The following is a 13,066-nucleotide window of genomic DNA, read 5'->3' as shown; positions in this document are numbered from 1 at the left end:
CCTCTTTTAGCTTACCTTCCTGGTTCTGATGTGAATTTGAGTGTATCACCCATAATGCAGGGATTTTAGTAATCAGGAAGTTTGGGGAATCTATTTACAAGAACAATTGTGGTCTCTCTGTCTGGTCATCTTAAAGGTGGTAAAATAGCCATGAAATTAAATAAGCAAGCATGGGTTCTTAATTTGAGAGCATTCCCTTTAGATAGATTTTATAAACATTGATAGAATTAAAATGAGACTCTATCTTTAGCAAAGGAAAAAGAAACCCTTCAAAATGTAGATTGAAGCAATGGCCAAGCATTTGTGATGTTGCAAAGATGTGAATAATCATGGAGACTTTTAATTATGTCCCACAGAGTAAAGTAATTGTACTCAGTAACATACTTAAAGCAGAATTAACAGGAAAGAATATGCCATTTAAAAACATAGTTTTTGTGACATTTTATCATGCATAATTCTGAATTCTAATAGACTCTATTATGAGATGATAATTTTGCCTTCTGAATTAATGCATTAGGAAGTCACTGTACTCTAATCTAATTAATAGTTGACATTGAAATGACTTTATATTTCCTAATTTTCTCTACACACCCCATGTCCAAAACTCAACATGCAAAAACTTTTCTCCTTGAATCATTAACTAAAAAGCACAAAATTATTATTATTATTATTATTTTTTGAGATGGAGTTTCACTCTTGTTGCCCAAGCTGGAGTGCAATGGTGCAATCTCAGCTCACAGCAACCTCTGCCTCCCAGGTTCAAACAATTCTCCTGCCTCAGCCTCCTGAATAGCTGGAATTATAGGCATGTGCCACCACGCTCGGTTAATTTTGTATTTTTAGTAGAGACGGGGTTTCTTCATGTTGGTTAGGCTGGTCTCAAACTCCTGACCTCAGGTGATCTGCCCACCTTGGCCTCCCAAAGTGCTGGGATTACAGGTGTGAGTCACCGCACCAAGCCTAGTGATGTTTTTTAATCTTCAAATCCAACAAAACTCTCCATGGCCCATTGTCAGGAGCACTTCGTTATTTCTAGGTCCTGTTCTAGAAGTTCACTTGTAAGTCATTTGTTTGTTTCTGGAATGCATTTCCCTGTCTAAACAATGCTAACTCTGGCTAACGGGAATCCCTTGCCCATCTGTAAAATAAAAGTAATAGCTCTAAGCACACTAGTTTTGGCAAACCAGATTTATAGCGTATAGGTATAGCGCCACCTTGCGACGCAGACTCCTGGGATTTGAATCATAGCTCTGATACTTACTGCCTGGATGACCTGGAGCAAGCCACTTTTGGTCTCTGTGCCTCAGTTTCCACACTGTAGGGTAGGGATAATAATAATGCCTAACCATAGGGTGGTGGGAAGGATTAAATGAGTTAACATGTATGATGTACTTGGAATGATGCTGCGTGCATAGTAAGTATCATGTGTTAGTTATAATTATGATGAGCTGGTTGAAATGAGTACAAGACCCAGGGAAGACACGGAGTATACAAGTTAGTAGCCAGGGGGCCCAAAGTGGCTATTAGACCTATTTCTCTTGGGTCACTGGATTTTTTTTTTTTTTTTTTGAGATGAAGTCTTGCTCTATTGCCCAGGCTACAGTGCAGTGGTGTGATCTCAGCTCACTGCGACCTCTGCCTCCCAGGTTCAAATGATTCTCCTGCCTCAGCCTCCCAAGTAGCTGGGGTTACAGGCACAAGCCACCACGCCCGGCTAATTTTTATATTTTTAGTAGAGACAGGGTTTCACCATGTTGGTGAGGCTGGTCTTGAACTCCCTATCTCATGATCCTCCCGCCTCAGCCTCCCAAAGTGCTGGGATTACAGGCATGAGCCACTGCCCCTGGCCCGGGTCACTGGATTTAAAAAATATTGAACTATTTGTTAGCTTTAAAAAATTGCAAGATTTTGCATCACAATATGGATTTCTGGTTTCTTTGGAATAACTGGAAAATCTAGCTTCTGTGTGCCCTATTGGTTGCATGACGACCATCTCCTAGAGCTGGGCAGCAGCTGCCTCCCTTAGCCATAGTCCTCTCGACTCCTTACTTCCCCAACAGTAAGGTCAAGCACTGGGCTTGTACCCAGCTAGTGGTCTATCTGGCTCCTAGAGACATTTGTGACTTTTGGGCTGCAAAGACTCCCTGAGGTGGGTTGTCATCTCAGGGAAGTGGCCATAGGAGTTAGCAGCAGACAGGAGGAAGACAGAAAAGCGAAGACATCAGCCTGTAGTCTAGACAGACAGGAGATGATAGAACAGTACAAGAGTGGCCAAGGTGTGGGCCCCTGGGGAGGGCAGAGCCAGCTGCCAGAGGAGGCTGGCCAAAGCCATAGGTGAGGTACAGGCAGAGATATCAGTAGATAGTGGTGATGCAGAAAAGGGGTGTTGTTCTCAGGCAAAACCCAGGTCTGAAGAATTTGCCACACTGTGTGGGATTCCGGGAGGGGCCTTTGGCCTTGGGCAAGAAAAGAGAGACATGAAGGCTGCGAATGAGGTGTTCAATGGTGATCCTGTCACTTTGAGCCAAGCCAGGGGAGCTCAGCTGGCAAACAGGCCCAGTCTGGAGCCCTGGAGCCCGTGGGCACAGAGATTCAGATGTCCAGAGGCACTGGGTGAGTTTGTGATCCTGGGAGTGAGGACCCATCTGAGATATCTGTGTGGGCAGGGTATGTCTGAGTTTGCTCACTCTGCAGAGTAGGAACCCCACAACAGTTTGTTGAAAAAGTAAATGGATGGGCAAGTGGATGAATGAAAGGAACCATGTGAGCCTAAGGGAAGGAGAGCAGGGTTAGGGATGAGTTTACTTCTTCCTCTTTTACCTGGATTTCAGATAACCTTGATTAAATTCTAAAAGAAGGCCAGGTGTGGTGGCTTATGCCTATAATCCCAGCACTTTGGGAGGCTGAGGCGGGAGGATCCCTTGAGGCCAAGAGTTCCAGACCAGCCTGGCCAACATGGGGAAACCCTGTCTCTATTAAAAATACAAAAATTAGCCTGGCATAGTAGCGCACACCTGTAGTCCCAGCTACCAGGGAGGCTGAGGCATGAGAATATCCTGAACCCAGGAGGAGGAGGTTACAGTGAGCCGAGATTGTGCCACTGCACTCCCACCTAGGTGACATAGTGGGACTCTGCCTCAAAATAATAAATAAATAAAAATAAATTGTGAAAGAGGTTATCTGCTACCCACAACCTCTCCCTGTTTTCTATATCCTAGCTTTACTTCTACCTGCATAGGTTTCTGGGGCTCTCACTCAGCTCACCTTAGCCCCTCACCCCTTATCACCTACTATCTAGCCTCAAACCTGTTCCTTTACTTCCCTGCCCAAGCTCCCATTCCCACTGCAGGGGATCTTGGTCAGGTGTGTTTGGAGAAAAATAAGATGTTTGGATGCATATATTCTTGTGGGCAAATGGCTAATAATTCTTAATACTTGAAAGGGCAATTTGTATTTTCGAAGGGGAGAATTCACTAGTCCTTGATGTCTTGAGGTGGGAACCAGGCAGTCAATGCATCCAACTGCACTGGGGATTCTGCCTCCTCCTCTTTTGAACCTACATCTTCTATGAAAGTGCTAAGCTCAGGGCAATTTCCTTGGGAACTCTGGCAAGGTGGAGGTGAGGGCCAGGCAGGGGCTGGTGTACAGGATGGGGACATGTTAGGGCCACCTACAAGGAGTCACTGATACTCCATTGCCTCCCACTTAAAGATGCATATATAACTTGGTTGGACTTTTTGTTCCTCTTTCATTTTCCTTTTTTTTTTTCTTTTGACACTTCTTTCTTGGTGAAGTATAAGATGTATACAGAAAAGTATACTATGTGTAGATATATGGCTGGAATTATTTATAAAATGACCTCAGGCATATATTTTCATTGGGAATGAGCCCCAGGCACAGAATTATTGGGACATAGGATATGTGTGTGCCCAAATGCTGTACTGTTTTCCAAAGTGGTTGTACTAATCTGCACTTCTGCTAGCACTGTTGTGAGAGTTTTCATAAGTCCTCATCGTTAGCCAGCACTTTGTATTATCAGCGTTTTAATTTGGCTCTTCAGGTGGTGTGGAGGGGTATCTTGTGGTTTTGGTATGTCTTTCTCTCATTAATAGTGTGGCTGAACATCTTTCTCTATGTTCACCGGCCACTTAGTTCACCTCTTTTATGAGTTGCCTGTTAGGTGTCTCACTCTCCAAGGTACTGTTTTTCTATCTGTGGGCTTGGAGTGTCTGTCAGTATCCAGTTGGAATATCTGACTCTTTTTCTACATAGTCATTTGAGAATTGCACTTTATTGGGCTTGGGAGAGGGAGCTAAGCAAATCTTCGAGAAAAGAGCAAGTGACATCTTTTTGTGCTGGTTTTTACCTAGGCCAATTATAGGCAGAGCATCGACAAGTTGAAGTACAGCTCAGTGACTGACAGTCCACAGATTGTTCAAGCCAAAATCAATGCCCAGCAGCTGAGTCATGTAAGTAACCGTCCCCTGCCCAGCTGGGCGTGGGGGTCTTGGAATTGCTGCTTTGAGGCCTCTGGACATCTGACCTCCAAGGATTTGACTTTCATGAATGGTGACATATGTCTTATTACAGCCAGAAAATGACCCCCACTTCTTTTAAACTTTTTATTATGGAAAATTTTGAATGCATGCCAAAGTAGAGAGCATAGCATAATGAATCCCCATGTACCTGTCACCCATCTTCAACAGCAATCGATTCATGGCCACCCTGCTTCATCTATATACCTGTCCAATTCTCCTCTTCCACATTATTTTGAAGCCAATTTCAAGTATTGTATAATGTAATCTGTAAATATTTCAGTATGAATCTCTAAAAGGTAAAAAAGAAAAAACATATTTATATAATTTTAACATATCACATCAAAAATCTAACAATCATTCTTAGTATCACCAATCATCTAAAGCTTAAGTTTAATTTCTGGCCAAGACTGCTTCTCGGATGATGCCGTGTTCATCCAACAGGAGTCACATGTCTGGTTGGCTCTCTTTTGTGTGTGTGATTTAAGATGGCTTTTTGTCATTGTGGGCAGGCATTTGATAATTACCCGGCATATAACAAGATATTCAGCACTGCAGCAAATGTTTTTTTAAAAAGTTCAATATTCTCAAGTGCGTGTAAGGGGAGTTGGTGAAGCAGTCGTAGGGAACTCTTTTGCAAACTCACAACTTCGAGTGCGTCTTTGAGTTTCTTTACTTTTCATTTGACACCTTCAGTTCATTAATTTAAAACATTCACGAAAAGTACAGGCTGCCTGGCAAAATGGCTTTTCTGGAAACTCCTTCTCAGCTATGGGTCTAAGGGGGAAAGAGCTATGAGTCCCTAAAGTTCTCTTTCTGCCCATATAAAAGCCCTACAGATTTATTTTAAATCCAACAGGTGAATTACCGTGCTGACTATGAGAAAAATAAGTTGAATTACACATTGCCCCAGGATGTTCCTCAGCTGGTGAAGGCCAAAACCAATGCCAAACTCTTCAGTGAGGTAAGACAGCAATGTGGGGAGAAGGTGGAGGGGTTATGGAGCAATGTGAAAAACGAAGATACTGGGATGGTCCAGCAAGTGGGAAGTGTCTATCCCTGAGAAAGGCTCTTCAGAGGCATCCATCAAATTGTAACTTTGAATTTTGCTGTGTCATGGCATGTGGTAGTTTACTAGTGATAAATTGGTCATAGCCATTTAGTCCCATTATATGAGCATGTGTACAATCTATGTGTGAACACACACACACCCCTACATCCTCATCCTCATCACCCTGGTGAATTGGTGATTTGCTGTGTGGAGGAATTTTAAGGTTTTTTTTTTTTTTTTTTGAGACGGAGTCTCGCTCTGTCACCCAGGCTGGAGTACAGTGGCGCGATCTCGGCTCACTGCAAGCTTCACCTCCCAGGTTCACGCCATTCTCTTGCCTCAGCCTCCGAAGTAGCTGGGACTACAGGCACCCACCACCACTCCTGGCTAATTTTTTGTATTTTTAGTAGAGACGGGGTTTCACTGTGTTAGCCAATATGGAATTTTAAGTTTTAAGAAGATCAATCTGCATCATCAGATTCTCCCTGGAGTCACAAGTAGGCTATGATTTGGCTTCTCATTCTAGATGGAATTTTGGGGGCAGGAGAAGAAAGTAAAAGGAACTAACATTGTTTAAATGCCTGTTCTATCCTGGGGCAGGCACTGAATATGTGGAATTATCGTAAGTCCCAGCAGGTATTGTAGGGGCACAGTTAGTGGCATGGGCTTTGGTGTCAGAGAGACCTAGGTTCAGATGTTGGCACTGCCATTTTTTAAATTTATGTAACCATAGGTGAGCTCTTTAATCTCTCTGAGCCTCACAGGCCTAATGTGAAGATTTGCAGTTAATGAGTAAAAATCATTTAGGAAAAGGCCAATAAACAGTAGTTGTTATTGCCAGGGCAGTGTCAACACCCCATATTTATGTTACACTTCACCAGTTTAAGATCTCTTTACGTATACTCTATCCAATTTATTCTCACAGCAATCCTGAGAAAAAGAATGTGATACTCTCTTTGCAAATAGGAGACTGAGGCCCCAAGAGGTCATTGGCCAAGGTCACATGATCAGAAAACAACAGAGCAAGGAGCAATACATGGGTCTTTTCTTTGTCCTGTTCCATTACCACTGGCCTGCACAGCTCTACAACAAAGGAATCAATTAACTGTGTTAATAATTACTGTTATCATTTTGATAACAACAGCCGAGACTCTGGTCTGTAAATAGAGGAAAAAACCAACTTTGCTTTAAAAAAATATCTTTGACGTTTGGCAGGAATATGGGTAGCAACTCCTATTCACTTGTGGTTTTGTTTGTCAGGTTAAGTATAAAGAAGGCTGGGAGAAGACAAAGGGGAAAGGATTTGAGATGAAGCTGGATGCCATGTCTCTGCTGGCCGCCAAAGCCTCTGGGGAACTTGCTAGCAATGTAGGTTTCCTCTCATTAACTCAGGAATGCATAAGAAATGGTTCCAATAAAATGTCAGTGGTCCTGCCGAAAAAAATAATGACTCTTAACTTTGTAAACATTGCAATACTTTAATCTTTTTCTGGATTTGTGAAAGATTGGGAGGTGTTTTTTCAGAATTGTTCCCCTTGCACTTGTTAAAACCAGAGCCCCATAGACGGCAAAGCTTCTCTCTCACTCACAGTAGACCTTCTTCTTTCTCTCAAGATTAAATATAAAGAAGAATATGAAAAGACAAAAGGCAAAGCCGCGGGTACAGCCGACTCTAGGCTTCTGCACTCCCTGCAGATTGCTAAGATGAGCAGTGAGGTAAACTCTTTTTCTAACCCCCAACCCCTCACTTACAGTTGTGTTATTTTAAAAGTTTTTCTTGGGCCTCCTTCACCTGGGACTGTTACCTTTTTATTGACTTCTACCTGCAACTCTTTTCTTTCCTGGCTTGCATAAGAAGTTTGTTTGGTTTATTTATTTTGCCGAAGCATACTATTTTCTTTAAACGGTTGAGGAGTGTGGCCCTAAGGGTGACAGCATCTGCTGATCAAGGTACAAAGGTGTTCAGTTGCATTTATTCATGTTACAAATGTTTGCCAAGTGACTACTATGGGCAAGACACTGTGTGAGACCCTGGGGCTATAAGAATGAACAGCACATAATAAGTTTCTCCCTAATGGAGCAAAGCATCCTGCTTGTTGTGGCACTGTCCTGGTCCTGTGGTTACAACATATATGGTATTCAAATATTTAGTGAGCCAGGGACTCCCAGGCTGCAGCCAATCAGAATGACGATGCTTGTAAACAACTGTAATGGCTGGAAAGGAACCTTGGTAAATGTCACTTACCAAAAGGCTTTGGGGAAGGAGAATTCTGCCAGAAGAGACAGACCCGGTTTCTAATCAAGTCTTCCCTGCTGATGCTGAATAGGGAAAAAGACACAAAAGATTGCCTGCTCCAAGCTGTGAGGCCAACTTACACTGCTGTGATGGTACAGTTGGATGTAATTATCCAATGAGTCATTAAAGAGCCACAGCTTGAATAGAAGAGAGTTGGCATCTGGGTTGCCATTTTGGATGTGTCTACAGAACAAGCCGAATGAAGTGCATAGTCATGAAGCATAAAGAGGCATTGAGAATTTGGCTTCAGGTTAGACAGAATACATTGATGTTTCATATGTGCAGTTGGAGCAACTGGGGTCAAAAAGATTGTGTCTTTCCCAAAGCCATACGATAGTCAGCAGTAGTGGTAGAGGGGTAGCGAATTAGACCCTAGAACTCTTATTACGTGGCACCACACTCCTCCTACTATAGCACACTGTCTTTCCCCATCATCACCACCGTCGTCACCACTATCACCGTCACCTTCACCATCACCATTGTCATCGTCACCATGATCAATCACCATCATTGCTACCATCATCACCATCATCACTACTATCACCACCACCGCTATCACCACCCTCATCGTCACCACCAAACCACCGTTGTTATTGGCATGCTGACATTTATCAAGTGTTTGCTATGTGACAGTCCCTGTACTAAGCATGTTTCAGCTATTATTCATTTACTTATCACAACAGTCTCCCAGAGGGAAACGAGTCCTTAGAGAGGTGACATAACTTTCCCGAGGTCACCTTCTGTTAGGGGGCAGAGCAGGTTTGAACTCAGGCTTGTCTGGCTCTGCAGCCCAAGCTTCTTTATTCTATCTCTTAAAGCATCTATGAGAATTAGGAATAGAGTTTTCTCCTAGAGCAGCCGGGTAAAAAGGTTTAGCATTGGCAAGAGACAGTCCTCCCAAAAACAAAGTAGTGTGGAACCCCAGCTCCCTCATGATGCTGCCTTTCAGAGCCAAGACTTGGGTCACGCCTTTCTGACAGAAGGGTGGCAGTGCCCAGAGTGCCGATTCTCCTGCTCCCAAAAGCCTGGAAATCTTTCCTGCATTTTCATATCACTCCTGCAAAGGGCGAGCTTCAACTAACAAAACAGTCCTTGTTTTGGTACATTCAAGGTTGAGTATAAGAAAGGCTTTGAAGAGAGTAAGACCCGGTTACACCTGCCCATGGATATGGTAAACATCAGACATGCTAAGAAGGCCCAAGCTCTTGCCAGTGACCTGGACTACAGGAAGAAACTGCATGAATACACTGTGCTGCCCGAAGATATGAAGACTCAGTGGGCCAAGAAGGCCTACGGGCTCCAGAGCGAGGTGAGCCTGCACATTGCCAGTTCTCTTCATGCATCTCTTGCAGTTGGACATGCTTTCAGAGTGATTCCAAACCTGTGCATGAGTCTCTTACATAAAACTTGGAAGACTAGGAAGAACTGCAGGAAATGTACTGGGGCCAGAAAGGACAGATGGGGAAGTAGAGATATAGTTGACACAATGGAGACTGGAGGGTGGAGGATCAGGGCTCACAGCTAATTGTTAAGTCAAGATATATTGGTGATGGGGACCAGTCAAGGAGAAAAAAATGTTGAAAATGATAAATAAATCCTGGAAATTTAGCAGGTTGGCAAAGAAAGGCCGTTGGTCAACAAATATGAGAAACACTCTTTTTGCTAAGGTTGCGGTGTCTCAGCACTAAGGTAGAGCATGCTACTCTCGTTACAAAGTGGGCCCAGTGGCTGTATCTCCCAAGTGGAGACCTGCCTGATCATAAAGGAGCAGGGAGCAGTTCTTCCAGGAAGGCAAATGCAGGATCAAGATCTTCCTAACTCTCCCATCAACTCTGTCCTGTTTCTATCCATGTGCCCAATGAGAGCTTTGTGGTTTTTCTCTTGTAGCTGCAGTACAAGGCCGACCTGGCATGGATGAAGGGAGTTGGGTGGCTGACAGAGGGGAGTCTCAACTTGGAACAAGCCAAGAAGGCTGGACAGCTGGTCAGCGAGGTAACCTGCACTTGGGCCTCTGGCCTCCAGTAGTCCTCAGCCCCTAACTCACGCAGGGTGATCTTTGCCTCTAATTCCCTTTCTGTGCCCCCAGATTTATTTTGGGTGTGATTCAAAGTGGGAGTACTTCATTTCACACCTGTAGCGCATTCTCAGCTAACTTTCCACAGCCTTAAACCTCCTGAGATGGTGTCATTAAAGAAGCCTACCTATTTACTTTGAGTAGCAGTTGCATCCAAAGAATAATTTGGTTTAGAAAGGTGTAATATACAGCACCTGGGAAAACAGCATTTCTTAAGTGAGCAGCGTGTGATTCCTTTTGAATCAGAGAGTCCAGTATTTGGAGGATACCATTCTCATTATGCCTGTGCCTTAAATTCACTGCCAATTTCAGGCAAGTCACTTAACCTTCCTGATCCTCTTTCCCTCATATAAAAATGAAGAGGTTGGCCTGTAATCCCAGCAATGTAGGAGGCCGAGGTGGGCAGATCACGAGGTGACGAGATGGAGACCATCCTGGCTAACACAGTGAAACCTCATCTCTACTAAAGACACACACAAAAAATTAGCCAGGTGTGGTGGCATGTGCCTGTAATCCCAGTTACTCAGGAGACTGAGGCAGGAGAATTGCTTGAACCTGGGAGGCAGAGGTTGCAGTGAACCGAGATTGTGCCACTGCACTCCAGCCTGGGTGACAGATTGAGACTCCGTCTCAAAATAAAACAAAACAAAATAAATAAAATAAAATAAAATAAAAATAAATAAAAATGAAGAGGTTGGATCGGATACTCTCCCAGGTCCCTGCAGCTCTAAGCCGTTACCTCTCTTTACGCCATAGAAAGCTGGCTCTGGCACCAGGCAGAGGAGGACTTCTGAAGGACATTTCATTTGGAAGTGTCACTATTTCAGGAACTTTGTTTGGAATCTTCAAAGGGGATTCTTGTTTCAGGGCCAAGAAGGCTGAGTCGGCATATCTCTTGCAAATGATAATAATGGTGATAATAATACCTGCCATTTATGGACTGATAATCATTATTGAATCACCACTTTGGGTATATTATATACATACTGTTAATGTATAGGTCACCACAGTCCTATGTGATTAGATGGTATGATTATCCTATTAATATTCCCATTTTGCAGATGAAGAAAGCGGGATTGAAGTTACACTTTTAGTAAGTGGAAGAGCTGGGATCTGTACCCAGGGTGTTTGATCTGGTGCCCTGGCTCTTGACCATGAGACAGTATTGCATCTCAAAAGCATATCCTGTAATGTACTCTTATATTCCCACTGTAGTCACCCTCCTCGGAGACAGACATATTTAGGGTTAGAATGTAGAATGAGGTAGAGAGAAAAGCATAGCCCTTTAGGGCTTTCATTACCTAGCTTGTTGGAGACCAACTAAAGTTCAGGTGGAGCAACCACAGCCCCATCTATCTTGGACAGGGGTGCAGCAGAGGGGAGAGAATGTAGCCAGTTGGTCCTTGAGATTCAGGAATGTCAGTTTCTATCTCACTGCTTGTATTACCTGCTAATTTTTAAGATCCTCCAAGGCCAAGAGGATATCATCTCCTTCACCCTTTTTATGTTCCTCTGTGCTCTGTACGGAGTAGATTCTTGGCTGCTCAGGAAGTACTTGTGATTTGACCAATGCATAGTCTGGGATGACTAGGAATTTCCAACAATGGCAGGGCAATGTGACTCCCTCCAGTTATGTGGTGAAGGAGTTTTCCCATTCAACACAGTGGAACTAGGGAGGAAAATTAGAAGTCTCTGGAATGTTTTCTCTAGAACTTTTTTCCCCTAAAGGCAGAAAAGTTGGAGTTCCCAGTGTTTCAGTCACTATGTTGGGTTTTGTTGGTTGCCATAACCCTCCTGCTGATGGCATGGGGAATTTTGCCAGAACCAGGCTGTGAGCTCATCTCTGATCTCCCTGCCATGTGAAGCTTTTGCTTCCACACGCTGTCCTCAGCGGCCACCTTTCCCAGCAACTTTGGCAGTTTCAATGGAAAAGCCAGAGGAGCTAATCTTCAGGAAAGACAAGAAGTCCCTGAGGGGGGACAGAATTAGCACATTGAAAATTGACCAATTAATTTGTGGCTGTGAGATGGGGACACTACGAGGACAAGACCTCATGATCTGGAAAATCAGAAACTGTGAAGGCGAATTCCACCTGACCGCAGGCTTCTGTCTGTGGCTCTGTGTCTCCTTCCTTAAAGCTGCTGCTTCCTGGACAATCATGATCACACCATGGCAATGGTTATGTCCTGACACTGTCCCAGGGACCTGACTCACACGTAAAACATGGTGTTGAAGCCTCTGCTCCACACTAGACTGAAGTAGCTTCTACTGTTGTCCTCATTGTACACTCCAGGCAAGGGTGGCTTAGGTTAGATTGAGTGATGTACCGGAGGTGATGAAGCTGGAAGGATGAACAGGCAAGATTTGAACCTCAGTCTTCATCATTGTAAAGTCCAAGTTTCCTCCACCTCACCCTCCTATGTCAGGTCTATATTTATAAAATGTATACCTCCCCGGGGCACACGGTGAAATAGAGGGTTACTGAAGAGGAAAATTACATTTCCCATTCAGTAATAGCAACTAAAACAAGTTCACTGGATCAGGTGATCTCGGGGCTGTGTGGTTCTGTTCAAGCTGCAGGATCAACTAGAACATTCCTCCCAAGGGAATGCTTGGACCACAGAAAGTATGTGTGTGTGTGTGTGTGTGTGCGCGCGCGTGCACATGTGTAGGGCAGTAGGGGCAACCCAATCCTAATGCTGTGGGGTCCCTTTCCTTTGGAAACAGAAAAACTACCGACAGAGGGTCGATGAGCTGAAGTTCACCAGTGTGACCGACAGCTCCCAGATGGAGCACGCCAAGAAGAGCCAGGAGCTACAGAGTGGGGTGAGTCCTGGGCTGCCCTTTCTCCACCAAGCTGCTGTGTCATGGGCCTGGGATCCTCCAGGGACAACACCAGGTGCTGCCCAGGCATGATCCAGAAACCAAAGAGCCTTCCCTTTAAATAGGTTGGACCCAGCTTTCCCCAGGCTTCCAGGCCGTTTCTGGAAGTGGACACTAGGGCCCTTGCTTCATCCACCACCATCTCCCCCGATTTTATAAGGGATAGATGCAGGGCTGACTTTATTCCTTTTCAGCTTCCAGTATTCTCTAGTTCCCTTTTTCTTCTG

General features: G+C 44.2%; 1 protein-coding gene across 4 annotated transcripts in view; it reads left to right on the top strand.

The window, feature by feature from the left end:
• The window catches only part of NRAP (nebulin related anchoring protein), a 76,027-nt gene that overhangs the window by 25,919 nt on the left and 37,042 nt on the right, over nt 1–13,066 (top strand). For all 4 annotated transcript variants that reach the window (XM_007964114.3, XM_038009566.2, XM_038009567.2 and 1 more), the window contains 7 exons: nt 4,371–4,469; nt 5,395–5,499; nt 6,847–6,954; nt 7,201–7,302; nt 8,994–9,191; nt 9,770–9,874; nt 12,684–12,782. In XM_007964114.3, coding sequence (XP_007962305.3) covers nt 4,371–4,469; nt 5,395–5,499; nt 6,847–6,954; nt 7,201–7,302; nt 8,994–9,191; nt 9,770–9,874; nt 12,684–12,782 — 816 coding nt within the window. The remainder of the gene's footprint in view (nt 1–4,370; nt 4,470–5,394; nt 5,500–6,846; nt 6,955–7,200; nt 7,303–8,993; nt 9,192–9,769; nt 9,875–12,683; nt 12,783–13,066) is intronic.

The sequence above is a fragment of the Chlorocebus sabaeus genome, chromosome 9 (assembly GCF_047675955.1).
Source record: "Chlorocebus sabaeus isolate Y175 chromosome 9, mChlSab1.0.hap1, whole genome shotgun sequence".
NCBI classification, from domain to species: Eukaryota; Metazoa; Chordata; class Mammalia; order Primates; family Cercopithecidae; genus Chlorocebus; species Chlorocebus sabaeus.
The sequence above is the reverse complement of the archived record's forward strand: the minus strand, read 5'-3'. Positions and strand labels throughout refer to the sequence as shown.